The following is a 24,928-nucleotide window of genomic DNA, read 5'->3' as shown; positions in this document are numbered from 1 at the left end:
ATGAATTAATCCAATCTCAAACACACAAGGGCTGTGTCTACACTGGCACCCTTTTCCGGAAAAGGGATGCTAATGAGACACTTCAGAATTGCAAATGCCGCGGGGGATTTAAATATCCCCCGCGGCATTTGCATGAACATGGCTACCGCTTTTTTCCAGCTCAGGGTTTTGCCAGAGAAAAGCGCCAGTCTAGACGGGATCTTGCGGAAAATAAGCCCTTTTCCGGAAGATCCCTTATTCCTACTTGAAAGGGATAATGTTAGTAGGAATAAGGGATCTTCATGAAAAGGGCTTATTTTCCGCAAGATCCCGTCTAGACTGGCGCTTTTCTCCGGCAAAACCCCGAGCCGGAAAAAAGCGGCAGCCATGTTCATGCAAATGCTGCGGGGGATATTTAAATCCCCCGCGGCATTTGCAATTCCGAAGTGTCTCATTAGCATCCCTTTTACAGAAAAGGGTGCCAGTGTAGACACAGCCAAGGAGTACAGTGGGAGAGAAAAAGAAGGAAAAGGCTTGGTTTAGTCTTTTGAAACACTAGCTACAAAGAAAGAAGGGAAAATATTCTTCAACTCAAAAGTGTCACTTTGTTCCCTTTTAAAATGATACCTGCAAGGAAATATTAGTGGAAGTAGCTTGTTGGTTTTGTCGTTGCTTCCAGGTAATTACTTTGACACCAGAATGTAACAGTAAAACAGAAGCAAGTAGCACGTAAAAAGCCAAAATATCGCAGCAGCAGTATAGTGAAGAATTCTATGATGAAGGCTCACTTTTCACCGCTGCTTCAGAAGTCCACTGTGAAGATGTCATCTCTCCAACAGAAACTGTTGCCGCTCTTGCAAATATCAATTTTTAAACCAACCAAGCAACTGATTTTTGACTGAAATAACAAAGAGGTTGTGGGACCAGACTGGTCTGTTGGTTTTGGAGATGTGAGGGCAGAGAAGGAGTGTGGCCTTCCTAAAGTGACTTTTTCTAATACCTTCTCCTGAACACACAGATGAGATTTAATTAGTGCAATAATTTGCAGATTGGCTTTTGCATCCCATCTTTGCTTGACTCTTATGTGGTGGCCCTTTCTGACACCAAACATCATTCGGATGTCACTTAAAGGTATTATCCACTGTCCACTGCAGTTAATGGGAATATTCCTATTGAAATCACTGCACTCTCAGTCAAGCCTTACATATAGTTGGATAATGTTCCGAGGGTTTCATAGGATGTAAATTAAGTTGAAGCAGGTATGTTTGATTAATATGAGTTAAAAACCAGTATCTACAAGCTGTAGAGAAGTCAGAACCAGAGCAGCTAAATATAGGAATTATAGGAGCCATGTCACAGGAAGATCAGAGAGAGGCAGAAGAGTTGGTCTATGTTAGAGCTCAACAATGAAAAAAAAGAAATAGGCTATGTATTAAAGGTCAACTTACATAACTATGTTGTCTGCTACTGAGGATTTTGACTGTACCATACAGGTAACTGGTGGCTTTGAAAAAGAAAATAGGGTGTAGTCGTCATGGCAATTGGGGAATTCTTTGCTCTCTGAGGAGGTGATGAAAACAGGCACCTTTAGAGCTCCAAATTAAGCATCAGTTACAGGATAATTTCTGGTTCCTACATAATTCGGTGGAAATCATTAGTGGTTTTAAATGAAGTTTATTTTCTCATTCAGTCCTGAATACAGATAATTTGGTTAGCCCATTCTCACAAAGCTCCATCATAAAAAATCTGTGTGATGGTGACATGCCTTGTGAAACTGATATAAGCTTTGCATTAAATTACCCCATAATAGATTTAACGAATTACAGCAATTAAGATAATCAGAGAAAGCTTCTGTTATCTTGTGAATAAAGATAAGCCATATCATATTCAAATCTAGGCATGTTTTTGGAAAATCTGCTAGATCAAGTATAGACTCTCTGGTTTACAAGATCTTTTTAAACCCGTTCAGTCTTGCTATGTTATTTTCTGTCATTGAAGGAAATACTGAGCCAGTTACTCAGCTGATATAAATCAAAGTAGTTCCACTGAAGACAATAAAGCTATGCTGATTTACATTAGTCAAAGGTTGGTATGAGCCAAAATGACTGAAATAAAATTTCCTTTGGGCCTGCCCTTCTCCAGATAAAGCAGCTGGAGCTTAGTGCCTTTTAAAATCAGGATGCCTAACTAGCTTTTATATATGGATTAAGGTGCCTACAATTTCAATGGCAATCTTTCACTAAAAGAATTCCAATTTTTCATTAAAAATGAATTGTCTGCTGGCTCTGTGTTCTATTTTTAACTTTCCTGCAGGGTTATCATTAAATACTCAGTGTATCAACCATTAGCCCATTCCTAAAATGTACTATCTTAGGTCAAGCTGTATATCTACCTATCTATAGAACCCCTATCCTCCCATCATTTCACACAGCTGAACATCTATTTTCAGTACACTAGATAACATCTGTGATAATGGTATTCCAGATATTACAGTGTTGTAACAATTGAAAGATGCTGAATTTTTAATATATGTGTACAAGCCATGTACAAAAATGAGAGTGACACTGCCATAAAGACCTAGTATGAAATTCTAGCCCCACTGAAATCAATACAGAACTGCCACTGACTTCTGTGGAGTCACAGTTTACCTAGACTTTATCAACTCTCCCCTTTGACTTCTCCTCAAAACCAGCTAGAATTTGTGCTTGGAGATCATCTCCTAAGTTCAGAAGGCCAGTCATTCTGCAGTTTTGTTATTGTAAATGGACTTGCACAAAGCTCATCTATGAGCTAAAGGTGAAGCATTCAATAGTTACTTCTCTCCTGTTCTGCCAGGTATCTGTCTTCACAGCACAGAGACATAGAGATAAGCCAACATGTTTCCCCTCAGTCTTGAAAAGCATTAAAGCACTGACACCTGGCCAGTGGTTTTATGCTGCAACATCCTGGACAAAACCACCACAGATGTCAAATGTTCCGGACTCTGGGTAAGGATCCTGATTGAATTCAATGAAATCAATAGCACCACCTCTCATGTTTTCGGACAGGTCCATGGAAGTGTTTTTTTGCCAACCATTAGTGCTTCATTTGTGCCAGAGTTTGCCAGGGCTGAGCCCCGGAACCTCTAGGCTTAAAGGAGTATGGCCCCCGCACCTCAGGGCTTGCCACATCCATTTTGAAAGTAAAATAATTGGTTGAGCCTGTGCACCAACTTCTCTACAAATTAAGCATTACCAGCCATCCCTACAAATCCTGGTTCCTGTGCACAGTTATCTTAATACTATCCATGGGGCCAGCCTGAAGATTTGGAGGAAGATGTGTGAATTAAATTCTTTTGGTTGCTCCCCCCTCCCCCAAATGACTGCCATAGTCACACAAAAAGAGCATATATGTGTAAGTTCTTCTTTCCCAAGTCCAGCTTTCTGCTGTGGAAGTGGTTCTCAGTTGCTTGTTCCTTTCAACTCTAGTGATTTGTTTATATCTGATTACATTTTTAAGGCCATGATTGCAAGGAAAAGATCTAGAATTATACTTTTTTGAAAATAAAAGTGGAGGCTCTATTTCATTTCTATTAGCAGAAATGACAGGCAGAGGACAGGGTGCAACTGCAGATGAAGGGCAGGAACCAAAGGCCAGCTCTACTACATATTCCATCTACTAATGTTGACACTTCTGCTATGGTCATAATAGTAGAATCAGAGTTCAGCATTGGGCCCTTGGAGTTCACATCCCACCTTCCCACGAATGATTTTTTACTTGAAATAAAATGTGATAATGTGGCACAAAACTTCCTTGCCTTCATGGGTGTTCCTCCATCTCAATGAAAAACACTGCCCACTATGGACAGTGCACACACATTTATGTTTATTCTGCTCAGTGAACAAGGGAGCATTAACAGGACTACTGGTGCAGAAGAGAAAAAAGAACATTGTGATCCATGAATATAAATGACCAAATAAAATGAAAGGATGTAAAAATGTCACAGAAACACTCAACATAATCAGATGTTGTCAGTGAACTCCACACACACCTTGTAATTACTAACACATTTGGCCTACTGATATATTTTAAACAGAGCAGCAAACCACATTTGTACTTTTTTGTTGAGCCTTCTTTTGATCTTTCACTTTTAATTTAAACTCTTCCCTTGCCTCCTATGACTGGTGAAATAATTGAGAGGTGATATCATTGAGAGTTTTGAGGGATTTTTTAAACAAAAGTAAGCAGATCTGTTTCCAAACTTTTAGTAAATTAAATAATGGAACAGAAAAGTCTAACCTGATGGAAACATTTTAAGCTCTTCTCTGCTCCCAGTTTCTTTTGACACACACTTTTCCCTTCCTTTCACAGCATTAAACTGCTTTTCCACTTCCTTTACAACAGTGGGAATACTTCCCTTATGGGTGTCAGGATCTCTCCAAGAGGTCAAAGGTTGCCCTGCAGAGGAAATGACAAGCTGTGAAATGTAAAAGAACAATTCCTTCCACATGTTTCTTTGCCCAGGGAGCAGTAAGGGGTTGTCAGCTAGCATCACTTTGGGATGAGCCAGGTCTTTGCATAACAGTCCTGTCAAAAGTAATTTACAATTAAAGACCTGCGCAACTCTTTAAAACTTTACAATCGCAGGGAGTTTCAACAATTATTTACTAATGCTAAGTGGTGCAAACTTATGTGATCTTCGACAGCCAAGGAAGGAGGCAGAGGAAAGAAAGACTGAAAAGCTCTCTATGTTATAAAATTAAATGACAAATGGCATACATGAAAATGGAACCTCAGCTGAACATATTTTCCATTGTAAACCACAGTGTGGGAAATTTAAAACCATCTCAGCTGTTTCAACTTTTATCCAGTTGATAGATGTGGCGCACAAACTGCCAAGCCTGATAGTGGGCTTTTCAAATGAGTTAGAAAAATGAGCTAGCAATGTCTTCATTGCACAGTGATGAAAACAGGTGGCTTTAAAACAGTTTCAAAAGGATTTTGTGGGATTTTTTTTCAATCTGGCATTTTAAGAAAAGAAGTGTACTTTTGGTAAAGAAAAAAAATATATAGATAGCTAGTAGAGCTTCATTGAACTTCCATGGATGTGGGGAGTTGGGTTGTCCAATGACTACAAAGATCAGTGGAAGTCTTTCCATAATATGGACACAATGGGTTTGGATCAGATTTATCATGACATTTTGTTATGAACCAAAAATGCAACCCAAGTTCACCACAATGTTCATAAATTTTAATGTCATTTTTACCAGACCTGAACTGGCTTTCCAAAGTGTGGCCTGGCTTATGGTTCTGGTTAGAAAACACAAGATAGTATTTTCAGGGGAGTTTGAGTTCTGGGTTTCAACCCCATTCTAAACTCAAAGAAATACCCCTGTCTGAGACACCATGAGCTCTATAAGGGTGTGAACACTACAAATAATTCCCCCAAATGTAGTGATCTGAAACTGCTGAGTGTTGCACCACTATGAATGAATCCCTTTGAACTGGCTAACATATTCACATTCCAAACATGGGCTAGATGAGACTCAAGCCTGCATTCATACTGTTGGAACTTGGAAAATGATGTGTTCCTTATGGATTATAAATCAGCTATTACAGGGTTTCATGGGAGCCACAAAATCCAAACAAATGATGATTTCAAAATGATGAACACTGTTCTTTATCATACAGGCATTTCACGCTATTTTAAAATGGAGATGATTGTTTAGAGGGGGAAAACAATAGATTTGATGACAAGCCACACCACTATGAAAAAAAACAAAAGTCAAAAATCTCAACATGAGCAAACACTGGTGTGGTTTGCATTTCATAAATCATACAGTGCCAGCTTTCTTGGGACTCATAGGTCCAATTAGGTTTCTGCCACAGGAGCTCTGGGAAGAACCACAATTCCTCAAAGTACAACCTCCATTTGAGCTCCCCCATGCACAAACTTCAATACATGATTGTGCTTAACATAAGCATAATGTAGCCCTCAGCTAGTGGCAATGATGTGAAGGGTTTTGACTTTACTTTCAAGCAACAAAGAAATCAGAGTTAAGGTTAAAATGCCTTCTCTTAACCTGCTCTGTTTTGTTTATATATTGCAGCAACACATATGGTGCAGATATGCAAGATCACTCACTATTTAGACTACCACAGTGGAGTGGGTTAAAGTCAGAGCATCAGTCTTCAACTGAGAATGTGCTCACTTTTTCTGGCTTGTGTCTCAACCTTAATGTCACTTGAACATAGCTTTTTGCAGTTTAACTGATATAATACAGTATTTATAGAGCATATCAATGTGCGACAGCTTGCTGCAGATCATAAACACATTTTTCTGTTGGAAATGTTGGAGTCTTGATTTTCACCATGTGATCTCCAGTTCCCTAAGGTTTGTGCCTTTAATTGTAAATAGCCAGAAAGTCATCAAGCTAGCATTTAATAAACTTTTAATTTGAAATGGATTACCACATGTTGTGTTTGTTTACCCATTATTAAATCTCTTAGCAACATATCACCAGCAGAAACAGCATACTGTAGCACTACACAGATACTTTAGAAAACAAACCCATGGGGGTTATTAACAGCTAATAATATCTTTAAAGAAGGCTCCAAGAAAAAATAAATAAATATAAACAATGTAGAAAATTATTCCTAGACATTCTGGTTGTGTAAATCTACACAGGCTGGGGAATACAGATTTCCCAGGATCTGTTTATCAGCCTGCTTCAAGGAGCTACCTATAGAATAGCATATCCACTAATGTTACTCTGTAGTTCTCAAAATTTAGATCCTTCAAAACTTTTTTTATATGCTGGTGACAAATTCTGTGCATTTTTGGCAATAGTCCCTGGCCACTTGAAATTTTTTTTCAGTGTGTATACATAATATGAGATTAAGAAATAATAACGGTGGGGATGATCTTTGTTAATTGTTTGCCAATCTCCATATTTTCTTGCTAAACTATAAATTACTTGGAGGAAGGGTACATTTGGATACCACAACCAAATGCCATGCATGAGCATGCCTCTGAGCTGGAAAGTGTCTGGCCAATGGCATATGAGATATGTGAAAAGGTCTTGTTCCCCTAGTTAATATAAGTCTAAGCACTCACAGGCCATATCATACCCCCATTGGGGCCACAGTACAAGTTCTGCTGGGCTTTAAAGTGGCCCAATAATTATAGATGGCAGCTATAATGCAAAACTCTTCTTCCTTTCCAATTGTTCAATGTCAGCAGCTCCTCAAATGCCTCTACCGGCTTCTTTTCACCTCACACTTCAAATCTAAGCTTCCTTAGTCTTCTGTACAAGTTGACTCCAGTTTATATGCAGATTGTCATCTTTTCTGACTCCCAATGTCCTTCCTTTCCTCCACCCAAGTCTTCCACCCTCCCACACATTCTTTTTCTGTTCTCAAACCACTAAGGTAACTTTGTGTTCAAGAACCAAACACCTTTGGAGAAAAAGTTACTGTTGAGCTGCAGCCTCCAGCTAATTAACTGGGGCAGCTCACAGAAGTGCCTGCATGCCAAAAGAAGAGGATGGTCTTTGATCTCTGCAGCACCTCTCACATGTTTACCCAGAAAAGTCAGCAGAGTGCCCTGGAACCCTGCTCATGCTTGTCTTTATGGAGGAGGAGCAGGGTCCATTTGGGTGGGGCATCATCAGGTAAGTCGGGTGTCTGGTCAAAAAAAGAACTAGATACATTCATGGAAGATTGATCTATCGATAGGTACTAGCCAGGATGATCAGGGAGGCAACCCCATGCTCTGAGCATCTCTAGCCTTTTTTTGCCAGAATCTGGGAGTAGACATCAGGGGAGGAATCACTTGATGATTGCCTATTCTGTTCATTCCCGCTGGGTCATCTGACATTGGCCAATATTGGAAGACAGGATAATGGGCTAGATGGACCTCTGGGCTGACCAGGATGGCTATACTTAAGTTCTTATGGTGGGTAAGGCTGCATCAGAAGACTCAATGGGTATGTCGACACTGCAGCTGGGAGCAAGACCTCATGTTGGACACCTCAGGTAGACAGACTCATGTTAGATTTACTTGAGTAAGAGTGCAAAAGATGTTAGGAGGGACCTTTTGGCTTTGGTGGAGACTCAGACCCACGGGTCAGCCCACTTTGGTGGAGACTCTGGACTCAGACCCACGGGTCAGCCCACACTGCCACCTGAGCCACAATAGATACTGCCACTTATAATATATATGGATCTATATTACGTACAGGGAAGGTTTCTGGGGGGTACTAATTTAGCAAGGAAACTAATGCCTAACCAACCTTGAAAAGATGCTAAGGAGCATTTTGACTGAGTGCCTGGAAGTAGACATGAACTTCTGAATCCATCATCTCGTAGTCCAGATATTTTTACCTTGTCTGTAACTCCATTTGTCTTAACAATGTTTGAATAAGCAAGACATTCAGGTGGGAGATGGACACGTGTCTCATGTGTCTTCTGCTCATCTAAATACCATGGTAATTTAATAATCTAGTAAAAGACAAATCTGTTATTGAAATGGTTCAGCATTCCACAAAATCAATACATCTTTATTTGCATAATGTTCTTTGGGCTTGTCTACACTGTCCTGCAGTAAAAACTAAAGAGATGTGAATAGTAGGCTACGTCTAGACTACAATCCTCCTTCGAAAGAGGCTTTTTCGAATATATCTTTCAAAAAAGCCTCTTTCAAAAGAAAGCATCTAGACTGTAACCACTTCTTTCAAAAAAAAGCGATCCGCTTTTTCGAAAGAGAGTACCCAGGCAGTCTGGACACTCTCTTTTGAAGAAGCCCTGTTTGCATTCAAGAACCCCTTTTTTCAAAAGAGCACTTTCAAAAAAAGGCATTATTCCTCATAAAATGAGGTTTACCACCGTCAAAAAAACCACCGCGTTCTTTCGATTTAATTTCGAAAGAACGCGGCGGCAGTCTAAACGCAATGCAAGTTTTTTCAAAATGGAGTAATGGAGATTGGTCTACTGGCATTTGATTTAGTGGGTCTACTAAAGACCCAATAAATCAAATGCTGACATCACCCCCAACTGACACCAGTACTCCTTGATTCACGAGTTTGCTCCCATTGACCTCCCACTGTGAAGATGGCGCCAAGCTCAGTTTAAGGTATGTTGACTCCAGCTATGTTAATTATGTAGCTGGAGTTGCATGCCTTATGCTGACCTTCTGGGTCTAGTATAGATCTGGCCAGCTCAGTCTCATCTCAACATAGGTCACAGACAGTAGCAGTTGCCCAGTCTCACATTAAATTAAGGACTATTCAGCAAATCAAGGATCCCCGGGATGAATAGGGCTTCTCAGCTTCAGGATCTTCTGGCTCAGAAGATCAAGTATCTGTCTGATTTGTCAAATTCAATAGTTTTCACTATTTTGTTATTATCATGCTACTAATATTAATATTTCTAACACTGTCTGTCATTCTTTTCTTATCAAAGATACTTCTTCAATATAAATTCTTATTCTGGGAACTGTATTACAATTATTATCATTACACTTTACCATGCTTGGGCCTGAAAGTGGGGCAAGGTCTAAAAAGAAGGTCACATAAAAATAATAGCAAAGAAATTTCACAGTAGATTGCTAACCTTTTGATTAAATAACCCCAATTTCCTAATAGCTAACGCTGTACAAAAATTTCAGGCCATGATTTTATAGTGAAATGTCAATTTTTAATATGCACCACACATTTTATAGCTGCAGTAAATGTGAATGGTGTTGTAACCCTGTGTACCAGGACACAATGACACTCAAATTTGGTCTCACCACCCTTATAACATCTTGCCATCAAGAGCAAAGTGGGAACCATAGCATCTCTTCTAAACTTCTGTCCTGCTTTGGAAGGCAGTCTACATGCCTTGGAAGATCAGATTTAAAAAAAAGTACACAAACAGGCTCCGTCTAAACTACACCCCTCGTCGGCAGAGGGATGTAAATCAGATGTTTTGAAAGTGCAAATGAAGTGGGGATTTAAATATCCCGTGCTTCATTCACATAATCGTGTTCTGGAGCAGTTTCAAAAAAGCGCCATTTCGAAACTGAAACCGCGGTTTAGATGCAATTTTTCTGACAACGGGGCAATTTTTTGAAAAATCCTGAGGAGTACAGGATCTTTCAAAAAATCTCCCTGTTGTTGGAAAAACCGAGTCTAAACCACAGTTTCAGTTTGGAAATGGCGCTTGTTCAAAACAGCACCAGAACATGATTATGCAAATGAAATGTGGGATATTTAAATCCCCGCTTCATTTGCACTTTCGAAACCTCTACTTTACATCCCTCTGCTGACAGAGGGGTGTAGTTTAAACTCAGACACAATGGCAGCCACAATTGAACCAAAATATCATGACTTTCTAAGAGCCTAACTAACATGCTAGTTTCAAAATCCATCTATTTTTATGAATATTTCTGGAAACAAAAATGAGGATAAAGTAGGTAGAAACTTTATATCCTCTCTTTAAAATTTGCTGTGGTATTGGGTATTCTCAAGAACAAACTCCCATTAAAGTCAAGCTCATAGTTCAGATCTGCTTAACAAAGCATACTGTTGCAAGCATGGAGAGATTATATAGCCTACAATACAATCATCGTACTGTAATCAGTACTATAGTATACCATGGTTGTGTTTAAATGTTTAATGGCCGAGGCCTGCATCATTCACTGAAACCAAAGATATGACTCACATGTCTACACATGCTGCAAGACCAAGCCTAGAAAAAGATGAGCAGAATAGTATGCTTCCTCTTCTATCCCATAATCAAATGATTTTATTTGAAGCAAACAGTAATTAACATTTCAAGTACTTCAATTCTTCTGCTGCAAATAACTTCACACCAATAAAAGACACATATCACTGGCTTTAAATGTGTCTGAGGCAAACTGAAATCCAGGAGGGGGGCAACTGAGATATAAGGCAGGCCCAAGACTTCTTAACACAAACCTGAAAATAGAGGTTGCACAGCCAGTGGTCTAAATCCAAAGAAATCAAATTTTCAATTTTTTTGAAGCGGTCAAATGTGGAATCATAATGGCCTCTGAGAAAAGGGCATTTAAATTTCCCCTCCAAAGTGCGGAAATTATTATCACATAAAGGGAAAGCTCCCCATCCTACAATGCGGTCAATGTAAGTATTGGCCTCGTGAAGAAGAAAAAGTTCAAAAAGGAGTGTCATGCCCAGCTTCACCTCATGTCCAGCAGGCAGAACCTAGAAAGAGATAAAGAGATAAGTAAGTATCAGTTGTGATCAGAGAAACAGTTTCCCTGCACAACAAATATCATACCTATGACCTAGATCAGTGATGGAAAACCTAGGCTAATGAATGGGCTGTGTGAGTGGCCTTCTTTCATCTCAGTGGGCTGCAAGATTGTCGTAACCAAGATGGTCTCTTGGGTTAGGGCAGTTTGACCAGTTGTGCTTGCGTACTTAGAACTTCTGGTGAACCATAGCAGCATTGGTTGGATGCGAAAGGGGCTTGTGGCTTTTACAGTCAATGCTGGGTGCAATCGGTATGTACCTCACTATACGTGCATGTCACTTTAGTTATACCGGTATGAAAAAAATTACACAGATGGAAACCAGCAGAATCTGGCAACCCTGTGTGTGAGCAACAGTAAACATAAAACCCTAACAGGATGCACATCACCCTCGGGTTGCAGGACCCACCACTTATCTAGTTTAACATATTAACATTTGAATGATTTCCACCATCTCTCTGATCAAAAGTATGATGGTGTATATTTTATTCCTGCTGTAATGACTCTTTTCCTGCCTTTTTATCTGATTTTTTAAAAATAAGCACTGAAAATCCTTCATTATTATTCAATACCAGCTAATAGAGTCAACAGAACACTTAAAAATTATATGTGAATCTGAGTAATCTCTGATTTTCTTGTAGGGCTCTCATCGGGTCTACACAAATTCCCCTCAGGGATATATTCTGTGTGGCTCTTGGCCTATGTAGCTTAGGAGAATTCATCTGTTCAGACTTCTCCATTGTATCCACTAAGTAAAGCCTGCCTCAGTCTAAGGGGTGGAGTCTTAAATTCTTCCTAATCCACTCATAGGAATTATATTGGCAAGGAAGCAAGCTGCAGCCTATTCTCTCTAACAAAAATTGGGAATCAATCTAATGAGGCATCTTAGTTCCAGAGCAGCGGGTCATTAAGGACTGTGGGGGCAGTAAAGTTCCACCCTACCAACAGTAATTGTACTGGTAATTACTGGTAATTGTAATTTTATGTTTCATGGACTGGCCAAATCTATTCTCATTATATTGGAGAGATATAAAAAGTTACTGTAGCCACAGAGCCCCAGCAAATGTTGGGTTCCCATGACAAGACCTGCAAATCAAGGATGAAGCAATATCCCTCATGTAATGAATACATTTAAATCTCTTTTCCTTTGTGGAGCAATTTACATTCAGAAAAGAAATTCTGATCCTATGACACAATTTTTACCATGTTACTGAAGAAATTTAAGGTTTGATCTTGCTTCTGTTCAACAGGACCGTTACTTTATTTTAGAAAAAAAAAAGAAACAAAAAACCCTAGGGGCTGTAATGTCACCACCCAACGTCTAGGGTTGCCACCTGCCCTAAGTGTTTCCAAGATTGTCCTTTTTTGGGGGGGAGGAGAGGAGAGAAGGGGCGGTGGTTGTCCTGGGAAATTGGAAATGCTGCTCAGTACAAATTATCAGCTATCTAGTTTTAGGGGCTCAGGATCATCATGGATGTTCTGTTATTTTTGTACTTCAACCCTATTTCCCATTTCCACCTTCTCTCTGATCAAAAGTATGATGGCCAGCATCCCACCACATGATGTTACCCAGGATTCTGAAGACTACAAGGGGAACAAGGCAACCGCACAATTTTGGAAGTGGATACCCTAGTGCCCCTCTTTTCTTAAGCAGTTGTGCTGGATGATATAAAACAGGGGTCCAAGCCCCATCTCTCTCTCTCCCTTTCTCCCTACTTCTCTCCATACACATTAGAGTATTAAACTAGCACTCATAATTGCCATATTTGAATGCCCTCCCTCTACTACTGCCCCCTTTTCAAAGGTTAATGATGGTGGCAACACTTGTTCTGTGGAGTTTTTGTATGGACTGAGTGTAAGGACTGCTACTCTACCCAGCCCATGCTGTCCAAAACAGGTAGAACAGTAGTGGGCAACCTGTGGCCTAAGGGCCCCATGTGGCCAATTGGGGTTCTATGTGTGGGCAACGAGACGTTTTATTCACCATTACCCACACACATGGTGGCCAGATTCTGATGGTTTTTGTCCATGTAGTTTTTTTCCTACCAGAATTACAAAAGTAACACACAGGTAAAGTAAGGGCACATGAAGTGAACATTGGGAGAGCCATGTGCTCCCTCTGAATCTAATCAGCTATGGTTCAGTCAGCACACCCCACAAACTTTAGGTATGCAAATGCAGTTAACAAAATTATCCTATCACAAGAGTCCCTCTTAATCACAACAATCTAGCAGCCCACTAACAAAGAAGGAGGGCAATACATGTGGTCCACTCATTAGCCTAGGTTGCCCCTCACTGAAGTAAAGAGAGAGACTCACTGTTCCCTCCTTTTCTCCCTCAAGGGCACATGTATATACTTTGATGAGGACAAGATTTTCAGGGATGCCCAGTGTAGCTGAGTGTCCCAATTTTGAGGTGTTCAATATGACATAACTTCAGTACTTTTTGAAAGCCAAGCCCTTTGTAAGTGTCTCAAGTTGGGGACTCAAAAAAGAAGATATCTAAAACCACCAGTAACTTTTGAAAATCTTCATGTAAATAATACTGTGCCCATAATACTTTAAACAAGTATGAATTTCTTCACTCAGATGAAGTTCAATAGTCAGTGTACCATGTCCACCATTAAATATTTCAATAATTTTTATCCAAGGACATTTAGCTAACCACATTTGATGAAGCAAGTTCCACTCATTTTTTAAAATATATTGGCATTGATTCTTTTTTCTAGCTTGTATTGAAGACTACATAATAAGCATGGACTACAAGCAAGCTAAAAGGCTCTTTTTTCTGCCTCTAAAGAAATGAAGGGCTCTACTTATACACATTACAAATCTTTGCAAGAGATATGTCTACAGTCATGGTATACATCATGAATTTTCTTAAAGGGAGAATATTAATTATTATATTAAAATATTGAGATTTGCCTTTCTGTTTCATGTTATAAATAATGTAAGGAAATCTCTTAAAACTATAAAAACTATCATTATGGAGGTGTACTTTACATTAATTATGTAAATATATTCTAAGACTTTGTGTAGGCTTAAAAAAGAAACAGAAGCATCTGTTGAAAAATGCCATAACCCTGTGGCAGCTGCTATTAAACCATTAACAGTATCAGGTTTCATTTAAACCAGATTTACCATTTTCTATAACAGCCCGTGGGAAAGCTAAAAACATTAGGCACAAATTACTGACAAAAGAGATCCTTAATCAAGCCATACATTTCATTTGGCTAGTTGGGTGCTAGATAGTAACCTTTGTAATATAAGAAAAAGTGATTACAAGGCTAAGGTCAATGAGAGTTATCTGTACTATTGAAAAGTTGTAAAGTATAAACAGCTGAAGTAATTGTCATGTCACAGCAGAACTTTCAGTCTATGTGCCTATTTGTTGCAAGGGGAGAATTACTATCTTTGTATGACCTCTAAGAACAAACTGTCCTCTCTTAGGATATCTGTAACAGTGGTTATGTAGCTGGTGTGAGGGAAAGAAAGGTTATTGACCTAATAGTAACTGGGGATCCTACTGGTTTTTGCTGTGGGTTTGTATTCACTACATATGTCAAAGACGTGATGATTCTTCAATGGCAGTTTCCATTGTTCTGTGGTTATGTCCTGCACCTTCTTGTTCTCTGAATCAAGAGCATAAAAGCAAGTAGAGACCAATCACCTCTTCAGTTCCTTCTCTACCATGAATCACTCTAGGAAAGGATCTGAGCAGAGGGGAAGTGTGCATCATGGAATACCCATAGGAACCATACATTGAAAAAAAACAACTCTAGTTACAATACGAAAATAACCATTCTTTCTCCTTTGAGTGGTAGTCCCAATGGGTATTAACTGTGAGTGATTCACAAGCAGCGTCTATTGAGGAGGGAAGGGGTTTTTTTTAGGGAGTGGGGGAGTTGGAATTCTATAGAGTGTCCCAAAGATGATTTCTAGAGTCTGTCTATCCACTGTGATTTAATGACACATAAGTGAAAATGGGCTAGGTGGCCATTGACAGGGGTGAGTTTATCCAGCAATGAGAAAACTGGTTGGCAGCTCTCAGAAGTCCAATCAAAATGATTTCTTGGTGAAATAGTGGGAGTTAGTTGGAAGTGAAAATGGGGCATCAATAGACATTTTAACACTTCCTGATAGGTTTTATACATCCTGTGATGGTAGAAGATTTGAGGAACTAGGAACTACCAATAGGAAGGAGGTGCAGCATACCTCCTTTATGGCACCAGGATGTATATTCTCAAGGAGTAAAGGGTTCCTTGGGAGTCTTTCAATGTGTAACAACTCATCCCTCTTTTCCCTCAATCAATTGTTTTCCCAGTCATCCAGTGTAACTTGAACTTCCTTGGAGAACCCAGAGAAGTGAAGCCACAAAGCCTGCAGCAGGATGACCAAAGTTGCCATGGAGTGAGAGGCCACATCTACCGCCTCTAGCAACACGTGAACAGAAGACTTAGCAATGAGTTTGCCGTCACTGAGGATTACTTGAAAACTGAGACCTGAGTGTCTGGAAGTCCGGGTTTGTAAACTTTGTCCATTTGATATCGTTAATAAAGTTATACTTGTATGCGAGTGCCTGATTGTTTGGAATGTGGGATTGTAGGCTAGTAGAAAGGAAACTTTTTCTTCCTAGGAGGTCCAGTTTCTTGGCTTCCTTGTCAGAATATGTAGACCCAGACTGGTGCAATCTGCTGCATTCAGCAGCAGCCTGGACTGCCAAAGAGTTTGATATAAGGTAGGAAAACAATGACCCTTTAGATTGAACAAAATATATATTTTTCTGCCATGTTGGGGGTAGGTGTACATATGGCTAAGAGTATGGCAAACTGTTTTGCCAGGTTCCAATATGGCCTCATTAACAGGGCACTGCATTTTACTTGGACCTGCCACCTAGAGGGTCCTGAATTTCTTCTAGAGTGATTTAGAGAAAATCTGAAATCTCTCCTGAGGTGGCCCTGAAATGGGTTGACATCATCAGAAAAAAGAGGAAGAGAAAACTACAGGTAGATGCTCAGGCTATTGCTCTTCCTCAGGTAGCTCTTACCTCAGATGTAACCCCTTTTCTAAGTTTAATTCAGATCCTCTCAGGACATGCAGCTCCAATCACCAAGCAGCGTGTAGTCTCATATGTATATGGAGGTGGTGCCTATGTGGGAGGGGACTATTGATCCCAAGCCTTGGGATATGGTTTAGCATGTGAAGGTGCCAGTGCAGCACCCAGATCCCTATCAGGGCTATTCTAGCACCCAGAATGGTTAGAGCTGCAGATTGTCTGGTCTGAGGGTTCTCAGAGGAGTCTGATTCCGTCCCTCCAACTAGTGGAGCTACTGCTACCAGGTGTCTGGTGGTAAGCTGTGTGTCAGATGGAACTGACAAATAATGCCCTGATAGTGGGGACAGCTGGTGGACAGCATTAGCAAGCTGTGCACTGATGGTTTGTGCACTTCACTGAGTATTGGTTCCAAGAGTATTGGCAACTCTAACATCATATAAGTCATTAGGTGTGTAAACCTCATTTTTTTTTGAGGAATAAGGGCTCTTGTGCAAAAGGGTTTTTTTCCCAACAAATGGCCCCGTCTACACGGGGCTTTTTATTGCAAAAACCTCTTCCACAAAAAGGAACGGAAGAAGATATGCAAATGAGAACATGAGATTTGCAAATGAGCACTCCATTTGCATTTCCTCTTCCTCAAAATACCCACAGTGTAGACATAGCCTCAGAATGTAGACACAACTGAGGAAAGAAGGAGTGTTAGCTCTCAGACCTGGAAGGAATGTGAGACTCCCCAAAGCAATACATGCAGGAGATGTGGGAATTGCTAACCAGAAACTCTGGGGACATCCACCAAGGATTTAAAGCCTGGGATCTTTGGCATCTGAATGGCATCTGAATTGATAGCAGGAAAACCTGACTGAAAGGAGATTCTAGCAAAGCTGAGCACACTGAAGAGTTCTGACGTGGACCATGAGCAGCAGAAAGGATCCGGAGAGATGGTTGGTTTGTACTGTTCCTTATACTCTTGGTCCAGAACATGAAAATGCACAAGCATGAACTGATAGACACAACACTGAAGAATCTTTTGGTCTCGGGTGAAAGGAGCACATGCAAAGCCACAGAGAACACCACAAGAATTGACTTATCATGCTGATGGCTGGTATTATCTCCTCGTTTTGTTGTGTTTTGTTATATCCACTTCTTGTCTCTTTACATATTCTTAGATTGTAAACTCTTCTAGGGTATGTCTACACTACCCCGCTAGTTCGAACTAGCAGGGTAATATATGCATACCGAACTTGCTAATGAAGCCTGGGATTTGAATTTCCCGGGCTTCATTAGCATAAAGCCGGCGCCGCCATTTTTAAAAGCCGGCTAGTGCGAACCCCGTGCCGCGCGGCTACACGCGGCACGGGCTAGATAGTTCGAACTAGGTAGCCATTCCAAACTATCTGTACGCCACGAGGCTACCTAGTTCGAACTATCTAGCCCGTGCCGCGTGTAGCCGCGCGGCACGGGGTTCGCACTAGCCGGCTTTTAAAAATGGCGGCGCCGGCTTTATGCTAATGAAGCCCGGGAAATTCAAATCCCGGGCTTCATTAGTAAGTTCAGTATGCATATATTACCCTGCTAGTTCGAACTAGCGGGGTAGTGTAGATATACCCCTAGACAGGAAGTATCTCTTGGTTATATACTTATACAGAAACTAATTCAGGGCCTGTAGGCTCTACCATAATTCAAATAATAAAATAATGATTTTTAGAACTGCAGGTGCTAAACTTTATTCCACCAAAGACTGTAATTCTTCTCTTCACTTTTCTCCTACAAGTGCAAGAGTCTTTATACACAAACTACAGATTTCTGTTTGAGGTGTGTTAGTATGAACATGACACACTGCAGTATGTGCCCTCTGTATTGAAACACACCAATTAAATAAAGAAGAGGCTTTCATGTGCCACAGGTTCACCTCTTCAAAACTACCAGGCAAGTCTACCTATGCTGGCTCTGTCCTGACATACATTTTTTTTTTTTTGCCCTTGCTTTCATAGGTTTTAGATTAGGTTCTAAAATACTGCCAGTGGTGAATCAGATGCATCATGATCTCATCCAAGTGAGCTGCTACTGTTAAGTAATTGCAAAGCTGCAACAGGAATGCTCTGAAAAGGAAAACTTCTCTTTATATCTCCCTGCTAAATCTATCTTTCTAGGTAGTTATACAGTCCCCATCACCATAGTAACTGAGCATCTCCACAGTGCCTGACTGACCATTTGTCACAGGGTGGGATAGCTCTATGAGGAAGATGGTCTTAGCTCCCTGTGAGGTGATTGGTTTGAGAGAGAGATCTCATGATAGCTCATAGCTCACCTGGCCCTAAATTAGAAGGCCACCAAATAGCTCAGAGAGAAACTTGCACAGAATTCTCTCCTGCAGGAGACCCAGAGCCACAGGAAAGGACCTTAAGGGGATTCTCCCCACTGGGCTAGATGGAAGACCTGACTGGAAATACCTACTGCAATGCCAGGTAAAGAAACCTGATAAACAAGAGATTTTGACAAAGGTCAGGGAGCTGGAACTGGTTTCCCTGTTTTGCTTTGTGTTGGTCTGTCTTAGGGTGTGTCTAGACTACAGAGTTTTATCAACAAAAGTGGACTTTTGTCGACAAAACTATACCTGCGTCTACACTACTGCTGAGTTCTGTCGACATAACGTCGACAGAACTCAGCAGTTTTGTCAACGCTGGTAAACCTCATTTTATGAGGCATAACGCCTTCTATCAACAGAGTTTCTGTCAACAGAAGGTGTTATTGCATGTAAACTGTCCTTTGCATCTACACTACCATGTCGACAAAGCAGCTTGCTTTGTCGACAGAACTCAATGTAGTCTAGACGCTCTTTGTCGACAGAAGTTTTGTCGACAGTATCTGTCGACAAAACTTCTGTCGACAAAAGCCTGTAGTCTAGACGTACCCATACTGTCGACAAAACTTCTGTCGACAGAAGCGTGTAGTCTAGACGTACCCTTAGTTTTGAAAAATAAACCCGCCCCAGAAGAGAGGAACTAAAATTGTACTGATGTTGGGAGCTATATCTGATGCCCCACCTACTTAGTCAGCACACCAACTTACACCTTTGCCTTTGATTCATAAAATGCAAAGATATACATTTATATGACTGACACCCTGAAGTCCTAAGTTTGTACTCTGTCTTCATGCAAACAAAATTTCCATGGAAGTCATGGAATGTAAAAACCTTCCATACCAGTGTTGTGTCTTCTACTCAATTTCCACTGGTGTAATGGACTCCACAAGGAACAAGACAATGGTGAGAGAAAGAGAGAGAGAGAGAGAGAGATTTCTCTTTTGCAATGAACAGCATTGTATTTAATTGAATTAAATCATAGTGAAATAAAATTATCTGTTGTTACTACTTCTGAATTCAACTGTTTTATATCAGTTATATTGTAATATATCTTCCTTCTCCATATGCCACAATAATTTCAGCAACAAAACCATTTACTCTAGAGAGAGAATGAATTCAATTTGAATATTTCAAATAAGCAGATTCAGTTTGGGTAGGATTTTTTTTATTATTATTTTCCCTTCAACTTGCTCTTGGGGTTTGCCTGGTTAGACTAGAGATAAATCTTTTCTTTTTCTGTTTTTTCCCCATGAGTTGAACTTGAAAGACAATTGAGCACAGCCCATTACTTTTACAGACCCTAGTGTCTAAGCCACAGTACACAAAGAGATGTGACTTTTAAACATCTGCCACTTGATTAGATTAAAGACTAAGCCCAAACTGCGCTAGAATGAAGATTCAAACACATTTCAGTAACTCTTGAAAATGAAAGAACCTTGCAAAACAATGTATAATTATTAGCAGTAAATGACTGGTGACAACAAAAACTATGAGAAATTAACCATTCTTACACTGAGGTATGCATAGAAAGCTTTTCAAATAGGACACAGTACCTTATAGGAGACTAACCATCTTATTCATAAATATGACACTAACTAAAACTCACATACATATTCATGATGAACCTAAATAAAGCTGAAGATTTGAAGATAAGACAGTTATTGTCAGAATGAGGTAAGGCTTTTATAAGCACTTTTCAGATCTTCAATGTTCATGTGTGACAGATTGCTATACAGGAAGAAAAAAAGAGGGAAATTAGGAAATTATTATATAACATGGAAACAAATAAAGGCCAGAGGGCTGAAAATGGTAATCTGTATCCAATAAACAGAAGTAAAAATAAAAGGTAAAATGCATCCTTCTGAACTGGAGATCTAAAAGATTGAACAGTGGGATTCAGGGAAACGCTTTTTCTGTACAAAGATGGCAATAGATTGGCATGCAGCGCACTATAGCAGCACAATGATAAACATTTTTATTAAGACTAATATTTGAAATGAAAATTCACATGGTACACATGTGTAAGAGGGAAGGAGAGACCCTAACCCTGCTGCCAGACTAGCAAAAAGAAGGAATAGGGCCAAGTAGACTCTTTTAAAGTTAAAAGTAAACATTTTGCTTTTTAAAGTAACACAACACATACCGTACATAATCAGTGTTGACCTAGATTCAGGTGTGCAAGTTTACACACCAGCTCATAATCGTCACTAGCACTTTTGGATATCATTCACTAAATATATGCAAACCTATACATGGTGTGGTCAACCTTCTCCCTTGGATATTGCAATCTAGGCCCAACCCTTGGACTGTGCATGGGCTACACCTGGAAGTGAAGGTCAGGAGCAAAGGTGTTCATCTGTTCACTATCCTGTACCTAATGTTCCTGATGTATTCAGGACTGTCTTCCTATGCTGTGCCATACCTACCAAAGGTTGCTTTAACCTATGCCAGGCTGCAATGGTCCTGAGTGACTGAAACAGACAAGGAGTAGGACAGCACAAGAGTCTATTTGCCACTACTCCTACTTTCACACATACAGAATGGGAAGCGATGGTCTGGGAAGGAGTACAGCAGAAAGGGATCTAGGGGTTATAGTGGACCACAAGTTAAATATGAGTCAGTAGTGTGATGCTGTTGCAAAGAAAGCAAACATGATTCTGGGTTGTTTGAACAGGTGTGTTATGACCAAGACACGATAAGTCATTCTTCCGCTCTACTCTGCGCTGGTTAGGCCTCAATTGGAGTATTGTGTCCAGTTCTGGGCACCACATTTCAAGAAAGATGTGGAAAAAGAGAAGAGCAACGAGAATGATTAAAGGTCTAGAGAACATGACCTATGAGGGAAGGCTGAAGGAATTGTGTTTGTTTAGTTTAGAAAAGAGAAGATTGAGGGGGGACATGATAGCAGTTTGCAGATATCAAAAAGGGTGTCATAAGGAGGAGGGAGAAAACTTGTACATCTTGGCCTCTGAGGATAGAACAAGAAGCAATGGGCTTAAACTGCAGCAAGGGAGATTTAGGTTGGACATTAGGAAAAAGTTCCTAAATGTCAGGGTGGTCAAACACTGGAATAAATTGCCCAGGGAGGTTGTGGAATCCCTATCTTTGGAGATATTTAAGAGTAGGTTAGATAAATGTCTATCAGGGATGGTCTAGACTGTATTTGGTCCTGCCATGAGGGCAGGGGACTGGACTCGATGACCTCTCGAGGTCCCTTCCAGTCCTAGTATTCTATGATTCTATGATTCTCTTTGCTATGCTGGCAGCAGGGCTTGGGTCTCTCCAAATGGCTCTACCTCATGCAGTGTGAAGTGGCCACACCATCTGACTCCTTGTCTTTCTAGATACAGGAATTTCTTTTTGCATACTACACATGTTAGCATCTACGACTGGCCCCATACATCTACTGCCATTTCTGTTTTGTTCTTTGATAAGCAGGGAATAATAACATTGGAGTAGCCAACATTAACCTTCCTAAGAACGTCTCATGATATCACTGTACCAATAGGCACGAGGGTCAATCGATACTGACCCCTGTGATGTGATGTGAGTGTTAACCTTCGTAAACCAAACCCTGCTCAGCGGACTAGGACCAGGAAATCAAGTACATTTTGTCATCACCACACCAGTGTTCCCACTTAGGGTGTGTCTAGACTACATGGCACCGTCAACGGAGCCATGTAAATTAGTGTACTCAGCATAGTCAAAGAAGCGGGGATTTAAACAATCCCCCTTCATTAAAATAAAAATGGCTGCTGTGCGGTGCTGTGCTGACGATCAACTGATCTGGCACAGCACGGCAGTCTAGACGTGGTGCGGTCGACAAAAGAAGCCTTTGTCGACCATTCCGGTAAACCTCATTTTACTAGGCATACCGGAGCAGTCAACAAAGAAGCCTTCCCTTGTCAACCATGCCGCGTCTAGACTGCCACGCTGTGCTGGATCAGCTGATCGTCGGCACAGCTCAGCGGCCATTTTTATTTTAATGAAGCAGGGATCCCCGCTTCTTTGATTATGCTGAGTACACTAATTTACATGTCTCTGTCGACAGCGCCATGTAGTCTAGACACACCCATACAGTGCATATTTATGGAGGATCACCCTTATGAATTTCTCCAACATTGGCAGAGGATGAGCTTATCAAATATGAATACCCTCAACAAGCTGCTGCTTTTTCTTCAATAGGCTAGAGAGGGGCCCAAACCAACTGCACCCTCTCAATGCCATCTCTGAACATTCATGAACTTTGGAATTTGTCTGATAACCACAAACTTTAGTTCATTCCGAAGGCAGACCCAGGCTAATTTTCTCTAATCTCACACAGGTTACTTACACATTATTTTCTTCATTTAGAGTGGGCTGTGCTCAAGCACATAGCTCCAACATAATATAGAATATGATTATGTTAATTCAAGCTAATGCACTTTTCATAGACTCATAGAACATTAGAACTGAAAGGGACCTCGAGAGATCTAGTCCAGTCCCCTGCCCTCATGGCAGCACCAAGCACCATCTAGATCATCCCTCATAAATGTCTATCCAATCTGCTCTTAAATATCTCCAGTGATGGAGTTTCCACAACCTCCCTAGGCAATTTATTCCAGTGTTTAACCACCCTGACAGTTTGGAAGTTTTTCCTAATGTCCAACCTAAACCTCCCTTGCTGCAATTTAAGCCCATTGCTTCTTGTCCTATCATCAGAGGCCAAGAAGAACAATTCCCCCACCCCCCACTTCTCCCTGTGACGCCCTTTTAGATACCTGAAAACCACTATCATGTCCCCTCTCAGTCTTCTCTTTTCCTTCAGCCTTCCCTCATAGTTAATGAATAATGTTTGTTCTTCTTCTCCGGACCTTCTCCAATTTCTCCACATCTTTCTTGAAATGTGGTGCCCAGCACTAGACACAGTACTCCAACTGAGGCCTAATCAGTGCAGAATAGAGCGGAAGAATGACTTCTTCTGTCTTGCTCACAACACTCCCGTTAATGCATCCCAGAAGCATGTTTGCTTTTTTGCAACAGTGTTGACTCATATTTAGCTTGTGGTCCACTATGACCTCTAGATCTCTTTTTGCAATACGCCTTTCTAGACAGTCACTTCCCATTCTGTATGTGTGAAACAGAATGTTCCTTCCTAAGTGGAACACTTTGAATTTGTCCTTATTAAACTTCATCCTATTTACCTCAGACCGTTTCTCTAGTTTGTCCAGTTTTATGACATACCTCAACAGATTGGACCTAACAATTGTTCAGAAGGCCTCACCCGCTGATTGTCCGGCTGACAACATATATGGGATATAGTCATGGCTGCACTATGTCAGAAAATCTCCATCAGTGAGCAGTCAATGACCCCTCCATGATGTAGGAGAGTCATGACAGTGACAGTATCTATGTCAATAAAGAGGGCTTGACAAATTATGGAAACCCTACTCACCAGACAAAAAAGGGACTCGCCACCCTCCTCCCCAAAAAGTGTTTTTTTAATGGCATAAATTCTAATAAGAATAAGAACAGTATAAAGTCATTTTATATAGAGACTGGGCCAAACAGAATGTTCTGTGGGGCCCACGATGGAGTAAAATTTTAGCACCCCGTTGGTGAATTTCACCTCCAAAATGACTGGGAGCTACCCAGAGTCCATAGATGTTATGAGGAGAAAATGTAGCTCTCCTGAAATCACTGGTACTGGCTATTTATTTCAAAGGATTTGAAAATAAGATTTTGAAATATAAAAAAATATATTTTTAATATATCCTCTGGTACTGCAGCACATTATTATCAACTAGTCAAACCCTAGTATTTCATCATCTAAAGCATCCTACAGCTAAATTTTCTAATCTGCTCCAGAGTTTAAAGTAATATAATAAAATAATAATAATAATAAAATACATAAATAAATAAAATAATAATAAATAATAATAAAAGTTTGTGCTCCAGTTTTCTGTTTTGTGCTCTAGTTTTCTGTTTTGTAGTTATTAAAAGCATCTCAATTCTTAGATAGATGCTGACATATGAGAAATAGTGTCTTGGAAAGTGTTAGGTTCATCATATTTTAAGAACTAATACCTGAGGTCATGTTAATCAGTTTCTGATATATATAGTTTTCACAGGGCACTTCAGGGAAGAAAATTTTGGGCATGAATAATAATGAAAAGGCTATGAACTACATTCTTCATGTATACCTAAATATGAACATTACCAAAATATTTTACCATGTTGCTTTAAATACAAAATAATAATTTTCCTCTTTCAATGAAATTGAACACTTTTTTCCCCAG

At 40.2% G+C, this 24,928-nt stretch overlaps 1 protein-coding gene across 1 annotated transcript in view; it reads right to left on the bottom strand.

Annotated features, from left to right (window-relative positions):
* LOC102458814 (uncharacterized) overlaps window positions 1–24,928 on the bottom strand; it is a 284,741-nt gene that overhangs the window by 141,819 nt on the left and 117,994 nt on the right. The window contains exons 12-14 of the mRNA XM_089776005.1: window positions 10,920–11,183; window positions 8,253–8,460; window positions 4,258–4,416 (exon numbers count right to left, since the gene is read on the bottom strand). Coding sequence (XP_089632131.1) covers window positions 4,258–4,416; window positions 8,253–8,460; window positions 10,920–11,183 — 631 coding nt within the window. The remainder of the gene's footprint in view (window positions 1–4,257; window positions 4,417–8,252; window positions 8,461–10,919; window positions 11,184–24,928) is intronic.

This window comes from Pelodiscus sinensis, chromosome 2 (assembly GCF_052426305.1).
Source record: "Pelodiscus sinensis isolate ZL-2025 chromosome 2, ASM5242630v1, whole genome shotgun sequence".
NCBI classification, from domain to species: domain Eukaryota; kingdom Metazoa; phylum Chordata; order Testudines; family Trionychidae; genus Pelodiscus; species Pelodiscus sinensis.
The sequence above is the reverse complement of the archived record's forward strand: the minus strand, read 5'-3'. Positions and strand labels throughout refer to the sequence as shown.